This window comes from Barbus barbus (genome assembly GCF_936440315.1).
Source record: "Barbus barbus genome assembly, chromosome: 3".
NCBI classification, from domain to species: domain Eukaryota; kingdom Metazoa; phylum Chordata; class Actinopteri; order Cypriniformes; family Cyprinidae; genus Barbus; species Barbus barbus.
The window spans coordinates 37,186,111-37,213,368 of NC_136731.1; the positions used below are offsets into that span (position 1 = coordinate 37,186,111).

Genomic DNA, 27,258 nt, shown 5'->3' on the forward strand with positions numbered 1-27,258 from the left:
AACAGCCGTACATTTTCACTTCCCTTACCAAAAAGTAGTATACTTCAAGTTTATTTTATTAAGTATACTTAAGTAAAGTTCAAGTATATTTTTAAGCATACTCTACAGTATGTATACAAATATCAGTGTAGTATACGAGTAAGTGTACTATTTCAATACTCCTTGGGACTAAATTGGCCCACTTTCTAGTATATAAAAGTATACTTTAAGTATAAAAGTAGTTGAGTACACAACTAGTTTACATCAATGTTTTTAGCTTGTACTGCAACTATACTAAAAGTGAACTTATAGGTATACTGATAGTTTACTAATTAAATACTTGTAGTAGCATTTTTAGTACACTTTGAAGTATAGTCTCAGTAAACCACTAGTTTAGTAGTTTTATACTGTAAGTATACTCGTAAGTTTTCTTTACATCATGCTTTAAGTATACTACTATGTCCCTATTTAGGTATTAATTTGTATATATTTTGTTATGAATATCTGAACATACAAAACATACAAAGAAAGAACAGGGTATCTGCTTGTAAACAAACACATTTTATTCTAGCTTCATGCATACTTTTTTTCAACACCTGAATGTGGGTAAGTCTCATAAATAAAAAAACAAAATTTTGAACAAAAAGCTGAAAAAGACTATGAATTGGATTCAGAATGATAATTAAAACATAGATGGAGTCGATCAACACCCTAAAGCTTGACAGTCATTATTACCTCTTCACTGGTCGACATTTTATTCCATAACGTTACACAGTTTTGATGCCGTTTTATGTCAGATGATGGTGTTAGATTACACGTGGAAGCATATTATACCCCTTTGGAACAATATTTATGAAAACTATAAAATTTGTACAGTTTTGTACAAATATATGAATTAAAAAAAGGAAAAAAAGTGAATTTATAATCTTCAGTTTTATACATATGACAGGACAGAAAAAAACATATGCTAAACAGAATAAATATTAATGAAAGAAACATGCTCTCACATCTATGACCAAAGAACTTTTTATTTGGTACAGACTATATACAGTGACTCTTCAGCATGGCACAAATTGTGACGGTAATTACAAAATCTTGTATTTTACACGCATACACACAAACCCTTATAGTATCCATCCTGTATGTACCGTCATATTACAACAGAAGTGAATGAATAAAAAGAATACTCACAAATGAAGTAAACATGCAAACACCCCCTAAAATGTATACACACAAACCCAAGAATGATCAACAGCATTAACGTTAAAAAAAAAAAAAAAGCTTTCATGTTCAGTCTAATGACTAAATCCTCTCTTGATCAGTCTAAAATGTAGACTAAAATCTTTCTGGTCTGAGACGGACCAAAAGCTGAGCTTTTCCACCCTTAATAACCATCAAAGGACCATGAAATGAATCTGCAATCTGTAGTATTTGTGTTCACACACCTGATTCAAGCTGAGGATCCACATAGCAGTCATTTATTTTAACTGTTCTGCATTGTTCTTCTGATATCACAGTACAATTCAATGACACTGCAAACTGTGCACTATGAATGTAAAGCCTTTTCTTCCTGTGCAGTCAAAGTTTGGCATTATGGAGTCATGGCTTGAATTGCATTGCATTACATGTACCAGTGGGGTTGTACAAACCGGAAAATGAATTTATACATGTAGATATTCAGAGTGGGTGGGTGATGCTCACTCATGAGCTGTGCTTTCTCTTTGACAAAGTAGCTTTAACCTAATACAGTATTTGTGCAATCTGTCATTTATACTATCTTCTGTGGCTTTACTAAAAATATTGTAGTATTTTACTATCACTGAAAACCTGAAAATAATTTAACTGTCTATAAATAATCATAACTGTTGACTTTTCAGGTAACTCTATTAATAATATATAACACAATTTTCTCTTGATATTAATTTCCAGGCTAAAACTAGCTCCTTAATAAAGTTAATGACTAATAGTTTCATACTCAAAGAAACTTTTAACCTCTAAATACCATTTCCTTGCAGAAAAGTATACAAAAATATTAGTACTCTAGTAACATTGATAATTCTGATATATTATTAAAAACTGCCTCCACCAGCTATATTCTGTATGACATGAGTGTAATATCATGCTGTCCTTTGAAGAAGCTGTAATTTGATATTAATAATTCTAAGTGTGCATATTTGTTAAAGGAATAGTTCACCTAAAAATGAAAATTTGCATTTAGCATTACATAACTTGCTCATCAATGGATTTGCAGTGAATTGGTGCCTTCAGAATAAGAGTTCAAACTGTTTATAAAAACATCACAATAATCCACACAACTCCTGTCCATCAATTCATGTCTTGTGAGGTGAAAATCTGTGTGTTTGGAAGAAAGAAATTCATGAAGATGATATAAACTTCAAATCTGTTGCGTGGCCTAAGGGTGAGTACATTTTCAGCAAATTAAAATTTTTGGGTGAACTGTCCCTTTAAGAGGCACTTTTGGTACAGAGCACATCACCATGTACATGTAGGGATTCAAGAACAAAGCAATTCAGTGATTGGTGCACTTGCAAAAAGCATCCCTCTCAAATAGGGCCTTGATTGACTACTATTTTTCATGAATTTTCATTAGCATAATGAGAATAATTGGAGTCCGCCTCCCTCCACTCCATTAAAAAAAAACTCCAATACTGATCAATAAATAGTCTTGTCGTTTTCTGCTCAAACACCTGTTGAATTCAATTTTGCCCCTGCATTTCCTTAAAGCCCAGTGTCTTCCTCTTCCTCTCCCTCTTCCTGTTGCGGAAGCAGCCTGTAGTGTTCAGCACCCAGTGGAAGGAAGGTGGAGCGTGGCCGGATCCTGTCTTCGTCCAGTGGGGAGTGATGGTCATTCGGCTCTGGCTCAGTGGAATTGCATTTGGAGTATCGCTCTCTTGGAGGCACAATCTCACCCTCCTCCACTGGTAGGCTCTGTCCACCTCTGAGGAAGGAGAGCAGGTAGCCAATGGGCACGGGGAGAGATGCTATGATGATTAGCATGGAGAGCATGACTAGAGCCCATCCAGGATACTCAAGGCTAGTTTCAGATCCCTGACAAAGAGACATACTGTCACCACACTTGGGTAGATAAACTGTAGCAATATCAGATTTTTGTTCATACAATAAAAGTCAATGGGGTCCAAAACAACATTGTAGCCCCTTGACTTTCATTGTACACCAACATGCAATGTTTTTAAAGAAACTAATAAAATTGTTTCTATTCATCAAAGAACACTGAACAATAAAATGTATCAAGGTTTCCACAAAAACATTTTGTTTTCAACATTGATAATAAGATAGGGTGACCACATGTGCCATTTTTCCCGCCCTCGTCCTGGCCAGGATTTCTGTATCGCTTTGATTCAAAGTACCTCGATAGCATTTCAAAAACATAAGGAACTGATGTCATACACAGATCGGTCTGCACACGCAAACAAAGCCAAATCCTAGATATTTTAGGTAATATAGAAATCCTGGCCAGGATGCGTCCGGGAAAAATGGCACGTATGGTCACCCTATAATAAGAAGAAATGTTTCTTGAGCAGCAAATCAACATATTACGATCATGTGACTCTAAAGACTGGAGTAATGGCTGCTGAAAATTCAGCTTTGAAGCACAGGAATAAATTACATTTTAAAACATTTACATGGAAAACAGCTATTGCTAATGGTAATACTAATAATAATAGTTACTGTATTTTGTTCAGATAACAAAAACATTAAAACCCATCATTTTGAACAGCAGCATAGGCTGTGTGTAAAAATACTTTTTTCAAAATATATTAAGTCATACAGGTCTGCAAAAACATGAAGGTGAGTAAATGACGACAGATTTTATTTGGCCCTTTAAAGGATTAGTGTACCCAAAAATAAAAATTCTGTCATTAATTACTCACCCTCTTGTCGTTCCAAACCCGGAAGACCTTGTCTGTCTATGCAAGGTCAGAAAGCTCTTGCATTTAATCAAAAATATCTTAATTTGTGTTATGAAGATGAACGTAGGTCTTACAGGTTTAGAACGACATGAGAGTAATTAATGACAGAACTAAAATTTTTGGGTGAACTATGCCTTTAATGGTGTCTACAACACTCTTTTTTACACGGAAGTTAGTTTATAATGGTCCATCTTGTTTGAGAGTGTATAATACCGTGGTGTGGTTCCAAGCGGTGTAAGTGGGCCGTTTGAAGACCATGCGGAGAAGACTAGCAGCCAGCAGTCCCACCATGCCGAGCAGACACACATACTTCCACAAATAGCGATAAATCACCGGAGGGCGCCAGTGCAGCATCACCTCCACATCATCCAAGAAACTGGAGAACAGCAAATACAATGATTTAAAAAAACTACACACGGCCATTCACACAAACCGTGTTAACCCCAGGATAATCATCTTAGAAATCTATCATCTCACCGATCAGCACCATAAACCCACGCCACGCTGAAGGTTTCAAAAATCACAACGATGATCAGTGGCAGTGTGGCAGAATAGTCATCAAACATGGTCACAAAATAGTTGCCACTTCTCTGAGTGAACAGCAGGCCAATGAAAAAGCCCAGGAAACAGCTACACACTGCAAATTATACAAATGATACAGTCAAATTACTGCCACGGCACAGTATCCTTTAGTATTAGCGTGTCTATTTGTGTGTACCCGTCAACATGGTCTTGTGGCGCCCCAGCACTCGGAAGTTGTCCATGAGTGGGGTAAGAATCCCCTGCATGGTGCCAAACATGGTGGAGAGGCCCAAATTCAGCAGCATGAGAAAGAACAAAGTCGACCAAAATGGACTTGCAGGAAAGAATGCCATCGCCTCTGTAAATGCTATAAACGCCAAACCTGTGCCCTCCACACCCTAAGAGAAACAGAAACAGGAACAACGCAGATGGACAGATGGGCTCTCACAACCAGAAACAATTTCATTATGATAGTGAGACACATTTGGATATTGAATATGCACTGAAGCACATGCATATTTGTGAATCCCACCTTGCTCATTTCTCTCTCCAGGTCACAGTCAGTGATATTTGACCCTAGAAGGCTACCATAGTGGCTGTACCATTCTCTGTAGTCTTGAAGAGTCACAGATTTGGGGTCTGAAATGTTGAACCATGGCCACCAATGCTCTGTCGAACCTGTTGTTGCCATTCCTTCCATCCTGGCCACATTACTACAGAGTGATATTAACATTACATGTAATATCAATATAAAGAAATTATGAAATCGTTTTTAGGAACAGATAAAAACTATTATCTGGATTCTGTTGTATATACAGTGCCCTCCACTAATATTGGCACCTTTGGTAAATATGAGCAAAGGTGGCTGTGAAAATAAATCTGCATCTTTTTATCCATTTGATCTTTCATCCAAAAAAAATAAAAAATTCTAGCCTATCATTGAAATAAAACAATGGGAAGTGGGGGGAAAATGTCATTATGAAATAAATGTTATGAAGAATTTCTAGGGGTACCAATAATTGTGGCTAAAATGCATTGGAGAAAAACATTTATTTCATAATGTGAGTTTCCCCCACTTTCAATTGTTTTCCTTTAATGAAAGGTTAGAATTTAGTTAATTTTTTTAATCAAAGATCAAAAAGATAAACAAAGCAGGTTTATTTTCACAGCCGCCTTTGCTCAAAATTTCCAATATTTCAATAAAAGGGTGCCAATATTAGTAAAGGGCACTGTAAATACATCTGAAGGGACAAATGATGCATCCTTGCTGAATAAAAGTATTAATTTCTTTAAAAAAAACGTACAAATCTTAAACTTTTGAACAGCGTTGTGATATGTAAATTACGCTACTGTTCGAAAGGTTAAGATTTGTACTTTTTTTTAAAGAAATTAATACTTTTATTCAGCAAGGATGCATTAAATTAATCAAAAGTTACAGTAAAGACATTTAAAATGTTACAAATATTTATTTCATATAAATGCTGCTCTTAAACTTCCAATTTTTCATCTACAAATTTTGGAAAAAATTTATGTGCACAGTTTTCATAAGCAAAAACTGTTTTCAACATTGATCATTTCTTGTGCACCAAATCAACTTATTAGAATTATTTATAAGATCATGTGACATTGAAGACTGGAGTAATGATGCTGAAAATTCAGCTTTGCATCACAATAATAAATGACATTTTTAAATATATTCAAATGTAAAAAGTTATTTTAAATTGTAATAATATGTCACAATATTACTGTTTTTACTCTGATTTTGTTCAAATGGAGCTTTGGTGAGACTGTTCAAAAACATTTAAAAAATATTACTGATCGTGTCCTTTTCATAACACTTTCAGAAATTAAGGTGACAGATCGAATACAATTGCATTTCAAGCAAAAAAGGAGGAAAATGAACACAGATTCTCACTTACGTTGCAACACAATCCAAAGCAATGTTCTTGGCTCTGAAACCAAGGACCACAAAGACAACCAAAGAGGCCAATACTGAGGTCATGAAGTTTATGCCTGAGACCATGATGGCATCCCGGTGGCAGTTGTTATGCACAGGGTTGTAGGACGAGTAAGCGATCACAGAGCCGTAACCCAGACCCAGTGCAAAGAACACCTGTGTAGCAGCCTGACGCCACACCTGCACTTCCCCCCAAATCTCCACCTAATATAGACAGGGAGAAATAAACTACAATTACACAATCGCATTTAGATACATTTTAATTGCAGTTTATGAGAGTAGTGTGAGCTCTTGTTGTCACCTTAGGGTAAAACATATATTTGATGCCCTCTATAGCGCCGTCCAACATGAGCCCTCTGATTAGAAAACAGATCAGCACAGCGTAAGGGAACACAGAAGAGAAATACATCACCTAAAGAAAAGAAGAGACAGATCATTATCTTTTTATGTTTTAATTTCATCTGTTCCATTCATTTACAAGTTTTGGCAACAATTTTGAATACTCTGGGAACCAAATGTCCATTAAAGGATACTAAAACATCACAAAAATAGCAAAACAGCAACACTGAAAAGAAAATGGCTTGATAAAATTATTATTTTTTTACAATGTAAATAGGTTTATCTGAGGTTAGGGGATAGAAAATATCATTAGCTCAGTAACAAACAATAGATTTACAAGAAAAGTCTCCACTATGATAGAGAAACAAATATGTGTGCATGTTGTACCTTGGCAGAAGACTTGATGCCCTTGATCATTGCGAGACACACTATAGCCCAGGCTGCAAGCAGGCAACCAGTCATGATGGGGTTAAACTCTCCTGACTGATCTATGGAGTCTGAGATATCCAGAGCCTTTCTGAACCAGAAATATGAGGTAGGAGAGCTTGCTGCACATTCCTTCACTAAGACAGGAAGATGAGGTGTTACAACACAGCCGTACAAAAACCCTTTATATCGAAGTCACGCAATATACATAGAGTATAATTATCAGGGATGTACGTGAGTAAGTGACTAGTGGAGTGCTCATTAGTGGATTGCTAACACTATTCAATTTTTTTTTACGTTTAAATAGAAAAACTGATTTTCATTTGTGCCTTTGCCTTAGGCAACAGTGAAATGTATGCTTCCATTGAACCCTTGACCTAAAGCAGAGGGTTTTACTGTTATTTTAAAAACTTGATGTTTTCATTACTACATATCGTGCATTTAATTTTCCTTAATCGTTTCAATTAATATTTTTTATTTATTATTTACAGTTTTCGCTTGTTTGTTCATTTTTGTGTTTTGGAAACCATTATTGCTGATATAATGCTTTAAAATAAAACTACATATAAATAGCATGCAACTATTCAAGAGTTTGGGATCAGTAAGGTTTTTAATGTTTTTTATTTAAAATGATGCTCACCAAAGCTACATTTATTTGATCAAGAATACAGCAGTGCAATAGAATTTAAAATAACTATTTTCTATTTTAATATATTTTAATGAGATTGAAAAACTTCACATGATCCTTTTTTTGGAAATCATTCAAATATGCGGATTTGCTGCTCAGGAAACATTTCTTATTATTATCAGTGTTTAAAACAGTGGTTAGTAATGCTTTAAACTTTTGTGAAAAACCATATTACTTACAATTTCAAAGGAACAGTATTAATTTAACAATTTTTGTATTATATATCTTTACGGTCACTTTTGATCAATTTAATGCATCCATTTACATTTACATTTATGCATTTAGCAGACGCTTTTATCCAAAGGGACTTACATTGCATTCAAGTTACAGTTTAACATTTTATCAGCTCTTTTATCAGCATCCATGCTGAAAGTATTAATTTATTTAATTAAAAAAAAAAAACTCTCTGACTTCAAACTTTTGAATAGTAATATGGTAAGAAACTACTCATTTTATGTGTATACGACTACAAAATTACTCAAAAAATGCCATTTCAAGTGATTATATGTTTGTGGGCAACATACCTGTCTGGTTTGAGATCATATCTATAGGGCACTGTTCCCATGGCAATGGATACTGGAATGAATTCCCCATATAGAACAGAGACCAGGCAATGATCACATTATAGTACAGGGCCACGAAGAAACAAACCTGAGAAAAACAAGAGCAGCAGGAAAACGCCTGTGTAGATGTCACATTTTACATCAACCAGAAAAGTCAGATAATAGTCATTGTCTTTATCTTTACTGGTTCTGTTACCGAAAGACAAACGTAGATAACCTCAAATATCGTGTAAGATACCAACATTGTGGAACTTGTGCCATATGGTAGCACACATATACAAAAGCACACAGGAAATCCCCTTATATTCTCATACAGAGAGGAAACACTCCCACTCCTCACATACAAACACAGAATTTATCTTAACATGTATGTATATATTGTAGCTATTTTAGAAACACTTCTCACAACAGTAAGCTAAATCTGGCTGCGTTCTTTAAAGCTGCATCAGAATAAAACTGACACTTCTGTTTTGACAATTCCACCCAGCATGACACAAATATTTTCTCTACATTTTCTAATTTTATTGCATAAGCAGCCACAAAATATTTGTGGCCTTTTTGCCAGTACACAGACACATTTCCTGTTGCAACTAATCTAGGGTTTTACAGAAGCTGAAGCCCATAAATCAAGTTAAAAGAATCCCATGTCATGTAACCACCAGACGAAACATTATACCTTTCAGCTTGTTTTAAATATAAACTCACCAATAATATCTCTGAAAAAATGTCAACACACTATTTTTTTGTCTATCTTTGTTATAATGTTATAATGTCTACTATATATATATACGTGTGTGTGTGTGTGTGACCCTGGACCACAAGACGAGTCTTAACTCGCTGGGGTATATTTGTAGCAATAGCCAAAAATACATTGTATGGGTCAAAATTATCCATTTTTCTTTTATGCCATATCATTAGGACATTAAGTAAAGATCATGTTCCATGAAGATATTTTGCAAATTTCCTACCGTAAATATATCAAAACTTAATCTTCTCAATATTTAGCTTTTTTTGCACTCTCAGATTCCAGATATTAGTTATTCTCATATAGAGAGTGTTTTACCATGCAGCTGGAGTAACCGATGCCGGCGAGGCGAGGTGAGATGTGCTTCCAGACCCCGATGCTGCCCTGACGGATGCTCTGCCCAGCGGCCAGCTCCATGAAGAACAGAGGAACCCCGATAATGAGCAACAGCATCACATACAGTAACATAAATGCACCTGAAGACAGAGAGTGTTTGATTATGTTAACAAACAATTCAAGGAAAATATCTTGGAGCGCTACTTGCTGAAAGGACCTCCGTTTAGTGATCCCAGACGATGTTCTTTGGTGGGGTTAAAAAATAAATAGAATTGCCTTGGATTCGTTTTTTCTACAGATGCAATTTCACACACATATGTAATGAACAATAGTACCCACCTCCTCCATTTTGGTGGCAGAGATAGGGGAACCTCCAGACATTGCCCAGGCCAACGCTAAAGCCCACCTGGGCGAGCACGTATTGCAGCTTACTGTCCCACGCTGGCCTGTCGTCCTCTTGCCCATCAGCACCTGCAGACTCTTCTTCATCTGCCGCCACCAGAGCCGTGTCTGATTGAATCTCAGCCAATACTCTGCCATCCTCATCATTGGGCAATGGCGGCTTCTCCATCTAGAGAGGACACAACATTTGTCACTAAATGTTGGAGAACATGAACCAGTCGGTGTTATTTTAGTATGATTCATATACTAATATTTAATATAGAACTTGACTGGTCTGTAGAAAGCCAAGTCCTGATCCCAGCTGAACATCTCTGGTGTGACTTTATATGCAGACCTTGAGCCAAAAACTCATCACCAAACACCAATGACTTGTATAGACACTGTAAGGACAAAAGTGTTGGGACACCCCCTTCTTTAGAACAAAAAAAGGCACTAACAAAACTCTGGCAACAAAGATGGAAACATAATTCATGTATTTAAAACTTGTATTTCCATCTCTGTTGCAACAGTTTTGGACGTGTCTAAAATGACAGTACTCTAATGTACAAGTCATTGGTGTTTGGTGATGAGTTTTTGGCTCAAGGTCTGCATTTAAAGTCACACCAGAGGTGTTCAGATGAGATTAGGACTTGGCTTTCTGCAGACCAGTCAAGTTCTTCCACGCTGACTCAATCAATCATGTCTTTTTGAACCGTGCCTTATACACAGAGGCACTGTTAGAATAGAAAAGGGTCCTGTCCAAACTGTTGCTATATTATTAGAAGCACACAATTCCCTAGAATATCATTATATGGTTTGGCAATATAGTGCATCTTTCATTTTATTTCAGCTTTAGCAATTTTACTACTTCAACTTACTTATTTTAGCTACATTTCAATTTTTGTTACATTATTAATCTTTTTTTTCAGCTTTATTTCTATTAATGAAATCAATTTTTAATAGTTTTAGTTACCAATAACAACACTGCTTCCAGCATAGCTCCTTGTTTTAACCACCATAGAAAAAATGGTGAAGCGATTAATTTTTATAATGTTTCTTTCAGGTTCTCAGCAATTATATTGTCAACAAGGTCTAAAACAGTGACATACAAGAGAAAAGAATATGTTCAACATGATGTTCACAGTACATAAGGCACATTCTTGTACAAGTACTCCTGTTTCCCAGAAAACCATGGGGAACCGCTAACCCTCTATTTCTCTTTATCTATCTCTCCACTTCACTGTATTTACTTCTCTCATTTTGTCTTGGACTCTCTCCCTCTTCCCTGGAGAGAAGTGAAAGGATTCATTGTGTTCTTTATGTAAGTTGGAGTGAGTAAAGTCAAAAAGTCAAGACAAACTTGCCATCTCCCTGTTTCCCTCCAGCTATCACTTTTCTTCTCACTTCAAGGTAAACAGAAGATTATGGTGTAGAATGAACAACACCGAGAGCAGAAAACCAGAGTGAAGAGTGTGTAGAAAGGCTAAATTAATTAGTTGCCTTATATTATGTATAGGTCCATGTACTTGTTTTATTCAACATTAAAAAAAAAAAACATTTTATTAATATAAAATCAGTTTATAATTTGTGTTTTATTTATACTTTCTTTCAGTCCTTCTTCGTCACTAACCGGTACAGTACATCTAAACCTCTTTATCTTAGAAATAATCCAGACATTCTCCAGAGAAGATAAAGAGCTCAGCTGAACACAGGAGAATGACAACCATAGAAGTGTGTATTTCAAAATGGTGACAAATAATACATTTACAAATAATAAATGTTTGCATGCAGATCGGGCCAAATATTTAAAAGTAAACAGAAGGCAACCACAACTATAGCACGCGAACACAATTCCAGCATCAGTCTTGTTGGTTCAAAACTCATTTTTACAAAAACTGAGATTCATCAACATACAGAGGCCCTCCTTGTGATTGTGAAACACAACCAGGACTGTAAAAGAAACTTTAGGCCAGTTAATTGCTGTTTATTTCCAACTGTTAGAAATGAAAAAGCTCTTTGAGATGTAGCTTCTTTCCAAGCTAAGGCTCCAGAGTCTAGACAGAGGGGAACTTACTTAATGTTTGGAAATAAATGTATAACACTGACATAATTAAACAGCTGTAAAAAAAAAAAAAAAAAAAAAATTCTATATAGCCTAATATAAAAAAATGTTTAATAATTTATATTCAAATACATTTTACTGACAATGTTATAGTAACTCATTTATTTGGCTAATTTAAAGTGAAAAGCACTTCAAATACTGTACTATAAACTGTAAAATGTTTATGTAACCTCTAGTCAAGTGAGTTATTCTACATCATAAGATCTATTTTCACTATTACACTATTTAATATGAAAAGTGCTGTACAATACAAAGCATTTGGAAAATTAAAGAAATTGTTTCCAGGCTTCCAACGTACATATCTGTTAACAATTTTGTTTGTTTTATTGTAATAAATAATGCCTGTGTTGGTTATTGTATGTGTTTTTCCTGTATGATTAACAATGAACAAATAAAAATTCAAGAAAGAAAAAAAAATTCTAAAATGAATTTTTAATTGAAAAAAATCTCTAATGTTGGGTAAATAAATATATTTTCCAAATTTTTTCAATAATTTTGATAAATGACAGACTTGTCTTTATAATTCAATGCTTTTCAAAGTATAAATGGTTCTGTATGCATATAAATAGTTGCCTCTATATTTATAAAAGGGGATCATAATATTTGCAGGTATTAAAGGGGTTTAAAAAGGTTGAAAACCCCTGAACTGGGGCATAACAAAGTCATGCATCTGCATACGGTTTCACAGCTAAAGAGGCTATATGGGTAAACGTTGACTAGAAAGAGTCAGGTCTAGCACTATTTACCCACCGTTTGAAGAAGGGACCAGCTTTGGGGGATCTAGTATTTTAATGCCATGTCAGCATCTGAGGCTATCTTCATGAGTTGCAAAAATACAAGTTTTTTTTTTTTTTTTTTTTTACATATGATAAAAAAATCTAAACATTATCTGGTAAAATCTCACTAAACAATTCCCTGAATGAGCTTACTACATAAAAATGTGGTCTACTTGCATTAAAAAAGTGGGGCCGTCCAATAAAATGTTTAATAGAAAGAGGGGTCTTGCAAAACATACATAGTGTTGGGTCTCTAAGCGCTCTCCACTGTGAGAGTGGAAAAATACCGATGTCCAAATCCCTCTCTATAGCAAAGACAGAGTGAGAGAGCATGTGAGAGAAGGACAGAGAGGTGTGTCACTGCGTCAGTGACAAGCGGACTTTGTGAGGTGGAAAGTTTTCAAGGTGTCCGATGTCTCTATGATGATCTCGCAACAGGGGAAATGTTAACATCTCATCCCTCTCTTGTCTCCGTGCCCTTGCATGTCTAGCTGTTTGGCACGACTACTCGGCCAATTGCACAATAAAAAAAGACAAATGCTACTGAACCTGTGGGAAAGTGAACAGATTTTCTTTGCCTCTTTGTTAATCCTCCGAGTGGCTTTTCTACAAGTGCCAGTGACCTTCCCACACAAGCAGTTATTTGACTGGCTGTGCTATTTTTCTGTGCCAGTTTCATTTGATTTATGCAACTGCATGAGAACATATGACTATGCGTGTAGACAGTATCAACACCACTGATTGAAATACTGAAACTGACACCCTCTCTTTTGCTCTCGCTGTCCATGTGCTAACTAACACTGTTTATATTTGTCATCTTAAAAGAAGCAAAATATTACTTGTGTTTCAGGGTAAGAAAGATAAGAAACAACTTCACGTATTACAACAACTAACTACAAGTCCAATGTTATGATAAAACAAAATGTTTTGTCAGCAACAAAAGCTGGCCATTAATCTTCATTTTTGATTAATGTTTCTGAACGTGTAAAAATTTATTATTTGATATTTATATGAAAATGTGTATACATATTCTATATGATTTTCTAAATCGTGCAGCACTTTGTGTCAACTTCTATTGCTTTTATTGTGCTATGTAAACATACATATTGACTTGAAGTTTAAATTAATATACCCAAGGTATATTTTTGACTGCAACATCACCAGCTTAGTGCAAATTTGGCAGCTGATGGTATTTTAGGAACATACCATTCCAACCAACCAGGAATATAATATATCACACACCACCAATGCATTTACACTCTTTGTTTCAGCCTGTAAATAAACAGTAAATACTGAGTAAATTAAACAGAATTGATCATAGAACCGATGTAATGTATTAAAGACCAAAACCAGTGACTGAGTTAAAACTTTTATGCCAAGCCTCCAATGCAACTGGACACAATTTGATAGTTTCTTACTCGTTTGTTGGTAGAACCTGGTAAGAAAATAAGAACATCCGACTCCTATATCCACACATGCACATGTTGCAATTCAGTCGAAAAGTTCTCGTTTGCAGCTGGTGAGAAAACTTGCAGCAGTTCTTTGACCCTTACCTTGCAGCCCGTTTCAGGGGGAGTTGCCCTGTAGTAGGTTGATTTGCTTAAACCGCTAATCTTCGACTGGAAGCCTTTGTGTTTATCGATTCAGCTAAAAGTCCCGTCGTTCAGACCCACTGCAGTATTTTTACCCCGCTCTTGGGTTGGCTGGGGGATCGCCACGTTGAAGGGCCAGTCTCCGACTGTACAACTTTGGTAAAAGGCAAATGTAACGCCAGACCCCTGTCATTGGAGAACAACTCATGAGCTTTTTTACCTATGTTGTAACGTGCCCTCCCCTTCTTGACAGCTCTTTGTGTCACATTACAGAACACGCGGAGCTCCCCTTTTGGGGTCTGCATTCTCTTTAATATCAAAATACCCACCTATATAAACACCTACAAAGCAGTAAGTGTATAAAGTCCCTTAAACTGATATTATACCATCTAGGGAGCTTCTGTGGATAGTTATGAATGGTAATGCACGCGCCACACCTCTTGTTTATATTTTGAATGAGCACATTGTTGTTCATATGCGTTGATAGAAAGTCTGTGGGTACGCATAGATACTACATCTAAAGCAGAAGAGCAGAAGTGAAGTAGCTAGTTCTTCTAAGAAGACGCATTCCGACAGGCGTTACATAACATCGACTCGACTCATTCTTGCCAAGAAGGCCCATTGCACTTTTTGACACGCGAGGGCGCCATTGCCTAACTTGGCTGAGGCTTTCTAAAATTATTACATTTTGAGCATTATCAGTGTTATTATTGCTATGGTTCTTTACTGAAATGCCTTAGAGTTATACGGATATGGGCATTACTCTGTCTTATTGTGGGACGGGAGATATCATGTCTGGGATGAAATTGTGAAAGGCTGACAGTGCTGGCTCTTCAAATTGAACCAAGTGAGTCGATTCTTTTGAATCATTCAATGATTCGTTCAGTTTTTCTGCAGCCACTGCGTTCCTCTGACTTGCATTCATTCGCGTCGCGTGTGATATCTGGAGACCAGAAACAAGCCCATTAGAAGAAATTTAGTTTGAAGCTTGTATGCAGTGTCATTATGTTGTTTCTTGCACTTTCTTGTTAAACAAAAGTTTAGGGAATATTGCTTGATTATTCGAGGAGAGGACGATGTCGCAAACAAAGATGCAGGTTTGCATTGTTGTGAAAAATGGACAGAGCTTGATAGATTACTTACAAATTGTAATCCGTTACTGATTTCAAATTACATTACAAAAAATGTAGTTAGTAACGTAATCCATTGCATTACACATTTTAGGTAATAAAATCCGATTACTTTTGGTTACTTTTGACCTAACTTCACATTATGGGATAGGTGCATTAAACATTACATCAAAGGTTTCACATGAGGTTCGTAAATGAACTGTAGGTTTTTTTAGTTTTTAGTGAAAAGATAATTAAGTCATTGAAAAGGAAAATTAAAATAACATCAATCAAAATAGAACACATATAAATATTTAATTTGATTGCCTGCATGTCATGTGAGCTTTAACCAAAGTCAGAGAACCATGAACTTGCAAATGTGATACTTAATTGTTCAAATATTTATTTAAAATTTGTATTTTATAAATTTAAAAAATACAGTATTAATACTTAATAATACAAACAATACTAATTAGGTGAAAGATGATTAGATGACATGCCTGAATAATGTAAGAAATAACGTGAATTTGTGCATTTTCATGTATTTGAAAGACAGAAGCCTTCCAAAGCTATAGTGATTAAATAACCCACTGAGTGATCATTTAAATAAAAATGTATGTGTTCATCAGTATTTGATGCAATGTTGAAACACTTCTTAAACCTGAAATGATTTTTGTAAATCCAGTGGTCAAATGAATGTGAATGTGCACAAAACTGAAGTATACAAGTGGTAGGCTATTTTAGAAAGTACATTTTAAAAGAGAAATTAGGAAGAATCAATAAATTATGGATCATTTATTGTTATTATGTGAATAATATGTAATCGGCAAAAAATGAACTGTAGTCTGAGTATTTTAAAATAGGCCTACACACTTTTTGGAATCTGTAATCAGTTACTACCCAGTTCTGAAAGTGGAATTGAGGAAAGACTATATTTTCCACAGTCTAAATGTACAGTATGAACAAAAGCCATTGGAGTGTGACATCATATCCTGTTTGGTGCCCTAATAAATTGTGCATGTTTCCACGGTATGTGCGGATAGCAAGACTTTTTGAGTGAATCATTGAATCATTCACTCAACCTGTTCGCTAAATACACAGAAGTTGTTCACGAACGAAACAAGTAATTTTTAACTTTATTAAAAGTTGCACATCTACAAATCTACTTAGAGACTGCAGACTAAGTGTTTAATTAATCGTCGCTTTAAAGATTCAAAATACAGATTCATAAGGTAGCACTTTGAATGAGAGAAAAGAGGAAATGCAGGTACAAAAAGTGTCATGTGAAACTTGATTCACAGTTCCTGGTAGGATGAACAGCGTTTGTGCTCTACTTGGCAAGGCGTCTGAGGCAACAGACAGAATTCATAACAAAATGACACAATCACTGCAAGTTAGAGGTTATGTAAGCGTGGGAGTGTATGTTGATTATTTACTTTTGAGAAATTCTTCTATATACATTCTATACCTGTTCTATAATATCTAATAATAGATGTCCTTATTTTTAGCAGGAACAGGACAGTTTTGCACAATTTCCAACAACTGAGCAAGCTACAGAGTTTCATAGAATAGCAAATATTCAGAGATATGATTGTTTAAAAAAAAGCAAAGCAACAACAATACATTACTAATACAATCTCTGCATCAAAAGCATTGCAATAAGATAATATCTCTCTAAATGCATTGGGTGCTGGCAGCAAACACCGGTAACAGCATTTCTTTACTCCTGTGAGTGACAGGAACAGTGGAAGAGAAAAAAATAAAGAGAGAGGGAGGGCATGAGAAGAATGACAAATCTAGACAAACAAGCTTAGCCTGAACACACTGCACTGAAGCAGTGACCGATGCACTGCCGAAGACTCTGTGGCTCTGTGAGTATTAAATTTATGTGTCTTTATGTGTGAATACATATGTTTATGTGGTGTTTTACACATTATTTATATATATATATATATATATATATATATATATATATATATATATATATATTCTATAATCTAGTTTGGGCTTCTCAAAGTTTCTCATAAAAATCTGATCTCTTTGAAGATCTTGTGTTTATTGTCTCACAGAGGAATGTAAGAGGAATGCAGTCATCAGAATGTATTAACCCACTTCCACCCAGGTTTCTATGCTCTTCATACCCTGAAACTCAGGAGAGAGAGAGGGAGTCCAGGCTTTCTTCAAGTTAAACAGATCAACTTGTTTTTCTTGTATTTGCATTTCTCTGTTAGGTGTAAACAGAAGATGTGACAAAAGGAGGTGCACAAATCTTACACACGGTAAGACTTTTAAACCAGACATTTAAATCTGTATATTAATACCATGGAAATTGACACTTTATATTAATACTAGCAATTAAGGCAACAGGTGTATATTATGATTTTATGGTCACATGCAGATGCTAGTTGCGATGCACATTGGTAACGAATGCTTTCCCCTGAAGGATTGAAAAGTATTCACTCGTCTATAGCAATGTTCAATGCATTATAATCTCATATCTAAGAGCTATATTTTGTCTTGTACCTATTCTTTGGTGATACAATGACATGAGAGTGTCATTGAATAGATCTCTGCTAATAATAGCAGCTGTGTTGTAAATCCTGGCTATAGATGCTGCCACTCCTTCTAAACAACACACCAGTGTTTAGTCAATGCAGTGATTTTGACATGGTGATTTTGGTGGGTTCTTGGAAATTTCTTCTTTTCAGGAATATAGTCAGGGTCCAAAAATCCACATTGGAAACCAATGAAATAAAAAAGGATTAGGATTTTGAAACATTTCAAACATTAGATTAAGAATTATTATGACATAAAATGGAAAACAAATGTTTTAGATTCTACACTATTTCTAGGTCACTAATCAAATAACTACATTTGTGACATAGATCATGCCATTTTGTATAGACAGTAAGATGTTCTTGCCTCCACTGAAGCATGCAATGCTCTATGGATCATCTCAAATCATGCTGTAGAACATGATCACTCATTTTTGCACAAACCTGTTATGCGGTTTATAGTCTATATCTTTTCATTTATTTATTTCTAACCATTCATACATTTTGCAAACTGCTTGTCCTATATAGGGCTGTGGTGATATGGCATTTATTTATTTACATAAAACTGGAAAATAAATTATTAAGTATTTTTAAGTGGTCTCAGACTTTGAAATCCATCTGTAAAAGTTGAATTGCAAATTTTTAATGACTATTATTATTGTTTTTTAAACTGTGAACATCCTGAAAAGAAATATTCAGAGACCCTGTAACAGCTCTGGTGTGACCCCACAACTAAGAAGCTAATTGATCGTAAAGATCTGACAAACGCTTATTGGTTTCTGCTAGTTGGAGGCCATAGCTGTGACTGAGCTAATGTGCAGTAATGTATTGGTTATGTGTGGAATGTCTACCTTCTTTATGCCAGAGTCTTAAAACAACGAAGGAGTGAAACTCTCAAGCAATCCTGCCAAGACCAGATTTACAAAAAAGCCATTCATTGAGAAAAAAAAGATAAATCTGAACAGGCGTGTCTTAATTATAGGGAGTTTTGGCAGCCCCAATCCTAAAGCTTATTTTATTAAACCATCAAACCATATAAAGAGATTCTCTCAGGCTCCTTGGCATAGTCTCACTTCTTTGTCTGCCTGCCAGCTCTGTTGAATGAAATTCTGTCTTCGGTTTCTGATGTCTTCTCCCCAATAGTCCACTAACCAATAATCCTCTTTGATAATTGGGTTGTGGTTGCATAATGCTGTTTAACTGAAAGTTTAGTCTCAAGTAGAGTAATGACCAAGGAACTGCAGATAAAATTTAAATAGATTTAAAAATTCAGACATTATTTGTTCTCTTAAATGCATTTAAAAAGCCACATACCTGTCCAAGCTTTCCATGGTTTTGTTGTTCTTGTGACTCATCAGTGTTGAGCCAAACCAGACCTGACATTGACTGTGTGTGAGCAGGTGACCAGGTAAAGCTGTCAATTGGATGACAGGAATTTTTTATCACTGTCTATATAACTTCCTTTGTTTTTTGTCTTTTCCATCTTCATTATTTCGCTATCTAAGATGGCTGCTCCCCAAGTTATCCCCAGGAGACAGTCTAAGTCTACAAACAACACAGCTGCTAACTCACATCCCATAGGTGTCAATGCATGTGTGTATATGTCTATTTTCTGTATGTCAGTTTTATTAAATATATACATAATGACAATACATAGTTTTGACTATTTATGAAAATGTACACACACAAACACATATGCTGGTATTGGTGGTTTACGGGGACTCTCCATAGGCGTAATGGCTTTTATACTGTACAAACTGTATTTTCTATCGCCCTACACCTACACCTGCCCCTTACAGAAAATGTTCTGCATTTTTTTATTTTCTAAAAAAAAATCATTTAGTATGTTTTTTTTAAGCCTTTTGAATTAAGGAGACATAGGCAGTGTCCTCATAAACCACCTTCACATTGTAATACCTCTGTCATACCCATGTATATGTATATATATATTTATATATAAATACATTATTTGATTGCTCTATATTTGCTTATCTTAGTAAATGGAGCAGACAGAGTGAAAACAGATACAAATCTGATGCATGCGCAGAGAGAAGTTGTAAGTATGACTGTTAAACAGGACACTTCCTGTTGAATAGAATGCAGACCTAAAAATAAAAAAAAGTTAGTTTTGTAATAGAACAGATCGGGGGCTAGTTGTCACACTTGTTACACCATTGTGAATATTTCTGAAGGTTATTTGTTTATTTAAAAAGAGATTTAAAAAATAGGGTGTATAAACACACCCGGAAAGTATTTTTCAATCATTTTCAACATTATTGTTTAGAAAAAAAGTAGAGTTCATTGAATGCATGCACTGTTATTAGGGTATATGGGATACGTTTTCACTTTGAAATCTGCCATTAAACATATCCTATATTTAGCAAAACAACAAATATAAAAAGATAAAGCAATTCATAAAAAAATGTAAAACATAACACTACAAATACGAAAATATTGTTTGAAGTACAACATTATATAAAATTACAAACTGCAAAAAAAACATGACAACTTACCTCAATAAAAATGTGACGAGTTGCCCTGACCTGAAAAAATACGATGTTATTGGGATTTTAGTTTTAGAGAAAAGACTAATAAAAGTGATTGAAAATACAACTGCGTTTGTGTAGTTGGACTTGTTGCTTAAAACCTTACAGTTGACTCTTTTTCATATCCCGCTCTTGTAGGAGTTGGTGAATCACTGTTTTGTTGATGTGGAGCGTTTCATGGCCCGTCTGCAGGAGACAGCAGAAGCCAAGAACATTCTAGAGCAACAGAGCATTAAAAAGAACAGCAAAAAGAAGAAAAGCAAGAAGAAGAAAGAGCAGGATGGTAAGAGAGACGCCCTCGAGGATCTCCATTATTCACAAGCCTGTCCAAGACCTTCAGAAACATAGTAAATCATAAATCATATGTTTATAGATGGCCCTCTCACACAAAGGGTGACGCCACCATCAGAACAAGAGTTTGTGGATATTTTTCAGAAGATTAAATATTCTCTCTGTCTACTGGTAAGGTGATGAATTCGACAAGTCTTACTAAATCTTGGCTTTCATCCCCCCAAATGGGAGGTGTTTAATTTTCTCTCCAGTTATTGTTTTGCAGTTTTGTTTGGTTGCTTGTGTAGTAGAGCACAAATGACGTATTTAAGAATTTCATAAAACTACTGTGCTTGACCCGTGTGTGTGTCTGTGTTGTAGGATCGCCTGAAGACGAAAATCTCAGAGCCAACCTCAGAGGAACTCTTGCACCATGTCTTCATCCCTTTGCACTTGGTAAGAGTATTACACATACACACACACACACACACACAATAGATATACACAGAAAACACACCCAAACTATAACATTCATATGCCTAATTCAAAAAGCATTAGTATATTAGAACATAGAATTGGCAACATAGATATAACTTTCTCTAACTTTAATTTAGAAGAAAACAGAGGTTACTTTTTCCCACAAAGTAAGGAATGAATATGTAATTGCCATATGGTGTATAAGATTTGTTGTATGCTCACCAGATGGTAAAGACCACAGGTGGTCCTGAGTTGGCAGCAACAGTCTCCAGCCCCGCTATGACCAGTGGAGCAATCTCCCTACTACAGCAGAACCTTAATGAACAAGAGAAACCACTGTGGAAGTCACTCGGCCCAAACTGGACCGTGCCATAGTCAGTAACAAAACTAGAGAATTTAAATTTGAATGGAAATTATACTATTATAATACATGACCAAACTGATACCTGCTTTCAGTTTGAACCTCACTTATAAATGGGTAGTTCACCCAAAAATGCACATTCTGTCATTATTTACTCACCCTAATGTTGTTCCAAACCTGAAAACTTTCTTTCTTATTCATTGCACAAAAAAACACAACATAAATTGCTCTTTTCTATAACACAGCCCTGCATCTTTAAAAAAAAAAAAATAGCTGATTTACAAAAAAAATGCTTTGTTACCTAATTGGATTATGCTAAAAAATTTATATTTAAAAAAAAAAATATGTATATATATATAAAAATTGTGTCTAAAATATAAATGAATAATGTGAATACATATTAGCCTTAATGCACGTATTAAAATAACAAAATTAGTTGAATTTAGTATTCAAAATACTGTATATAATTTAACTTACAATCTGCAAAGGAGTGGAAAAATATGTCCAAATACTCCATTTACAAATAACATTACATAAACATAACCAAATAACATTTTCCCCAAATATGTAGTTTTCTGTTTCTGTCAAAGGCTATAATTCTATCTTTAGGCATAAAGTAATGTCTTCATAATTATTCATACATGTCAAAATCGGCTGGGAATTGAACAAATATTTGCAACATGGCTCAGAGGAAGATAGGAATCATGTCTGGTTATTACTGGCTAAGACCTATTCACCTTACAAACTGCTACTGAAAGCAAAATGCTATGAAAAGCTCAGATTTTTTGAGAAAGTGTGACAAAACAGGCACTATTTTTAAAATCAGCACCCCAAACAAAATGAGTAAGAAACAAGTATTGGATTTCATTCAGCAAATATGATGCAGGGTGGTGTAGTATTATATTTAACGGGAAAGGAGTGTTTGAGCTTCAAAAAGAAAGAAAAGCACATTATAAAAAGTGTAAATTCTCTATTAATGCAAATGAAAGGCATTAACTAATAAAGAGTGGTTAGTTAACTCCAGTGTGTGTTTGTCAGCTCTCAACTCAGCGAGATTGTGCCTCAATACAAACCTGTCTTTCTGGATGGTTGGCAGCCGATGGCCATAGACATGCATGGACAACCCATCAAGGACCCTGTAGAGTCCCAGCACAAACTTGAAGCCCTTATGCAGACTCAGCAGGTATGTAACCTCTCATTCTCTGATATAAACACAGCCGCAATACAAACCACCTTCAATTCCTTCCTTTGTTTTTCCACAGGTCATTGATCAGGCACGTCTAACTGTATACCAGGAGGAACATGACGGGTTAGTATTGACCAGTCAGCTGTGTGTGTCTTTGCGATGCCACTTTGTTTCATTGTGTGTGTGTGTGTGTGTGTGTGTGTGTGTGTGTGTGTGATTTTGGTGTAGGATGGAAGACTCCCTGCCTCCTCATGCAGAAAGGCTGTACTGTTGCAGTTATGACTTTGTGGCACGAAACAGTAGTGAACTCTCAGTATTACATGGAGAAACTCTGGAGGTATCTTGCATTGACATACACACGGCTTCCTTTTCCATTTTGATTTATATTTTGTTCTTATTTTAATTCACATGTACACTACTATTCAAAAGTTTGGGGTTTGTAAGATTTTTATAGTCACCAAACTATTTTTTAAAATGTAATAATATTTCACAGTATTAAAAAGTAGTTTGGTGAACATATTTTATTATTTAAAAAATATTGTTATTATAATATAGAATATTTAAAACGTATTATTATATAAAAATATTTACAATTGACAAGCAACATAAGGATGGGTTCTTATCCACCATATATTTTTTAATATTGACAAACACTCCTTTTACCCTTTGTCTGTCTCTGTGTGCCTTATCCTCTCTGTCTTAGGTGTTAGAGTCATCAAACCGATGGTGGAAATGTAAGAATGAATACGGCCAAATTGGTTTTGTTCCACATAATATCCTCGAGCCTATCAATCACGCAGAAGTTGACACTTCCAACGTAGTAATGCGCAACCAGTCAATGGTAAAGGTGTCATGTCTTCACATATGTAATCAGCAACAAACCCACATGCTAATTCATAAACTAATTCCTATCATATTTTCATAGAAAGCTCCTATTCCTCCCCCGGGAGGAGGCAGAGTCTCCTGTGTTCTACCCAGCTCTACAGGCAAAAATTCATTCCACCTTGATCCACGCCCCCACAGCATGCCATCAATTGGAGATGACGGAGATAAAGGTATTGTTTCTTACAACATTATTTCTAAATTAGTCACTTCTAACTATTTAATAAATGCCTTTTATTCAAAGTATGATTACAAAGACAATGCTTCAGAAGTAAAAGTCAAATACCTCAAGGTTATGGAGGATGGTGAAGTCATTATTTATCAGTATTGTATGCAAGCAAATAAACAGTTTTGTGTCCTTCTGAAAATGATTTTATTAAAATGAATCTTATTCATAAACATCTGCCTGATTTTTCTCCAGTATTAGTATTTGACTCTTTGAAATACTTGATTTTGATTGGTCAATTGTAACATTCTTCAGTCAAATATGTCTGTATAATGTCCACTAAACTGTATGTTTGACCATTTGTGCAAATGTTTTTTTAACAATATGCTTGTATCATGTAGCATTCTGTGGAATCTTTTTTCTTCACATAACTAAATTATTATCTTAATTATTAATTATTTTCTTAATATTAGTTCAATTCAAATATTAGTATTTATTATATAGGAAGCAGTAATAAATATTGATTTTAAATAATAGGTATTATTTATATGTATGCATTCATTCATTATTCATACTAGTTTTATTTGAGTATTATTTATATACTATTATAGTTTTTATTAATATTTTAATGTAGCTTTTAGTATTAGATTTTCATTATTTATTCAAAGAAATTTGTCATTTTATCAGTTTTTGTTTTTAAATTATTTATGTATAGCTTTAATTAATTTTTATTTGTGTTTTAAATTTGGAATTTTAGTACTTCAGCTTAAACATATTTATTGCAGTTAGGTGCCAAGGCAACAGTGTTTTAAGTTTACGTTTTTCATGTAATGTATATATTTATTTTAATTACCAAAAAACTATATTTCATAGTTTTAGTGAAAAATAACAACACTGAATGATATGAGACCCCTCTGGGATTTTTTTATAATGACCGATATGTGACCCTGGATCACAAAACTAGTCATAAGGGTCAATTTTTCAAAACTGAGATTTATAAATTATAAATAAGCTTTCCATTGATGTATGGTTTGTTAGGATCGGACAATATTTGGCTGAGATACAACTATTTGAAAATCTGGAATCTGAGGGTGCAAAACAATCTAAATATTGAGAAACTCGCCTTTAAAGTTGTCCAAATTAAGTTCTTAGCAATGCATATTACTAATCAAAAATGAAGTTTTGATATATTTACAGTAGGAAATTTACAAAATATCTTCATGGAACATGATTTTTACTTAATATCCTAATGATTTTTGTCATGAAAGAAAAAATCATTAGTATATTAAGTAAAGATCATATTCCATTTAGTAAATTTCCTACCGTAAATATATCAAAACTTAATTTTTGATTAGCAATATGCATTGCAAAGAACTTCATTTGGACATCTTTAAAAGCGATTTTCTCAATATTTAGATTTTTTTGCACCCTCAGATTCCAGATTTTAAAATAGTTGTATTTCAGACAAGTATTGTCCGATCCTAACAAACCATACATCAATGGAAAGTTTATTGACTCTTACGACTGGTTTTGTGGTCCAGAGTGACATATATCATATCAGAGAATGTAATAAATGTCCACTTTTAAAATGCATATTTTATTTGATTTCTTACTGTAATATGTATGTGTTAACAGTATTTTTGATGAATGATGAGCTCTTGCAAAGATTGGCCAATGGTAAATCAGCATCGATACGCCCAGTGGTAATTAACAAAGCAAATGAGACAACCGCACCGCTGGACTATCACTCCCCTCCAGCTGAGGTTCAGGAGTGGCTCAGGGCCAAAGGCTTCAATGCTTAGTGAGTAAAATACACACATCCCAATCTGGAGCTGAAACTGATGTAAGACCTTTGCTCATGTTGTAATCTCTATCTGTGTCTCAGCACTGTACAGAGTCTAGGTGTCCTAACGGGAGCTCAGCTCTTCTCTCTGAATAAGGACGAGCTGCGTACTGTTTGTCCAGAAGAGGGAACCAGAGTCTACAGCCAGATCATGGTGCAGAAAGCACTGCTGGAGGTAAATCACTCACCCCCAGACATGTTCTCACAAAATACCTCTCTCATTTTCCCCTCTGGCAGTTTCAGTTGTCAGACCTCAGTTAATAGAAAAGGGCTCTTCTGTCAGTCAGCTTCGACTGGGGATAGTAACTGTGAATTTTTATGAGGTCTGAGACATAAATGATGATTCTCTTCATGTCTATCTTCAGGATAAGCGGAAGGCCACTGAGTTGGAGGCCATAATGAAGAAACAGAAGATGAAAGTTGATGTGAAAGCAGAGGGTGGAGAATTTTAATGGATATCACTTTCACTCACACATTCAGACAAGCATTTATGCTAAGGCTTTAACAGACAGGTGTGGAATGAAGATCTTTTTAACCATAATGATCTTTGTTGGTTTTACGTCATTGATAATAGACATATTTCATCATTACCACTCACCATATAGAAATCAAACCTGTATATTCCTTTATGTATTGTATTTTAACTATAAATAAAATTAATTAAAATACTGACGTATTCATATTTTATTAATCATATTCATTTTTTCTCAAATGTACCCCACAATGCAACTGCACACAACCTGACCTTTCTATTGTTAGTTTGACGAACTGAAAGTGATTTTATAAATCTTTTTAATTTATTGCTTGATTGCAAGTTCAGGGCATTTTCACAAAAAAATGAAAAAATGAAAATGATAACTGGACATGACTTGATTAAATAAATTGAAAATGTAATGAGTTCAAGTGGCAGCATACCACACTGTATACAAATTTAAAGTTTGAAAACATAAAAAAAGCCCCTTTAGGAAGTCAAAGCAAAAAGAGATGCACTTATGCTATAAGACATATAATTTTTACATAAAAGTAAAAGAACGTGTATTTCTACAGGGCTTTAAACTTTTTAGTTTCAACAAAAGTTATATTGCAGGTTTTACAAATCTGTTTTTACAAAAACAATAAAGGGTCCCTGAACGAATCTGAATAAATCTTTCTGGTGAACAGGTTCGAAAGAATCGAATCGCTGATATGAATCAAAATCCCTACCAAGAAAGCACTAGTTAGCAGTACAGCTAAGTGACGCCTTGACAACCACGCAGTGTTGCCAAGTCCGCGGGTTTCACGCGGACCTGGGCTACTTTAAAACTCTTTCCACGGAATGTTTTTCATCTCCGCGGGTTAAGGCGACCCCAATAATGTGATATTTCGCCCCTGGAATGCGACTTTTACCAGGGGAACCCCGCCAAAAAATGTGTATTTTACCCCCTGGAATACGATTCCATCCACCCACTCCCAAACAGCAATTGGGAGGGTTTTGCCGATAAAAC

General features: G+C 35.0%; 2 protein-coding genes across 4 annotated transcripts; one reads left to right on the plus strand and one right to left on the minus strand.

The window, feature by feature from the left end:
- Positions 1-988: 988 nt before the first annotated feature.
- On the minus strand, positions 989-14,643 carry LOC306849534 (sodium-dependent neutral amino acid transporter B(0)AT2-like). Its single transcript, XM_079384643.1, has 12 exons — positions 14,341-14,643; positions 9,848-10,079; positions 9,491-9,648; positions 8,389-8,515; positions 7,138-7,313; positions 6,713-6,823; positions 6,374-6,615; positions 4,987-5,167; positions 4,651-4,852; positions 4,410-4,569; positions 4,146-4,308; positions 989-3,048 (listed from the first exon to the last, which is right to left on the minus strand). The coding sequence occupies exons 2-12, from the start codon at positions 10,077-10,079 to the stop codon at positions 2,719-2,721; spliced, it is 2,082 nt and encodes a 693-aa protein (XP_079240769.1). The 5' UTR covers positions 14,341-14,643; the 3' UTR covers positions 989-2,718.
- Positions 14,644-17,309: 2,666 nt separating this feature from the next.
- On the plus strand, positions 17,310-26,453 carry LOC306850761 (epidermal growth factor receptor kinase substrate 8-like protein 1). Of its 3 annotated transcripts, XM_079386612.1 has the most exons (17): positions 17,310-17,359; positions 17,720-17,767; positions 19,402-19,451; positions 19,549-19,636; positions 20,041-20,099; positions 20,728-20,872; positions 20,963-21,051; positions 21,241-21,315; positions 21,562-21,710; positions 22,736-22,880; positions 22,960-23,006; positions 23,112-23,220; positions 23,587-23,724; positions 23,809-23,938; positions 25,567-25,732; positions 25,817-25,949; positions 26,140-26,422. In XM_079386612.1, exons 4-17 carry the CDS (start codon positions 19,549-19,551, stop codon positions 26,224-26,226), a joined length of 1,560 nt encoding a protein of 519 aa, XP_079242738.1. In that variant the 5' UTR covers positions 17,310-17,359; positions 17,720-17,767; positions 19,402-19,451; the 3' UTR covers positions 26,227-26,422. The 3 variants fall into 3 exon arrangements, with proteins under 3 accessions (XP_079242738.1, XP_079242739.1, XP_079242737.1); XM_079386613.1 differs by lacking the exon at positions 19,402-19,451 and having other exon boundaries at positions 19,549-19,624; positions 26,140-26,453; XM_079386611.1 differs by lacking the exon at positions 19,402-19,451 and having other exon boundaries at positions 26,140-26,445.
- The last annotated feature ends 805 nt before the right edge of the window (positions 26,454-27,258 follow it).

Coding starts and splice junctions, on each gene's coding strand:
- LOC306849534 (XM_079384643.1), bottom strand. CDS start 10,079: ATGGAGAAGCCGCCATTGCCCAATGATGAGGATGGCAGAGTATTGGCT. Junction 9,649..9,847: donor CTGCCACCAAAATGGAGGAG/GTGGGTACTATT, acceptor CTCTGTCTTCAG/GTGCATTTATGTTACTGTAT. Junction 5,168..6,373: donor GCTTTGGATTGTGTTGCAAC/GTAAGTGAGAAT, acceptor ATCACTCTGTAG/TAATGTGGCCAGGATGGAAG.
- LOC306850761 (XM_079386611.1), top strand. CDS start 19,549: ATGGCTGCTCCCCAAGTTATCCCCAGGAGACAGTCTAAGTCTACAAAC. Junction 20,873..20,962: donor GAAGAAGAAAGAGCAGGATG/GTAAGAGAGACG, acceptor ATATGTTTATAG/ATGGCCCTCTCACACAAAGG. Junction 23,221..23,586: donor TACATGGAGAAACTCTGGAG/GTATCTTGCATT, acceptor TCTCTGTCTTAG/GTGTTAGAGTCATCAAACCG.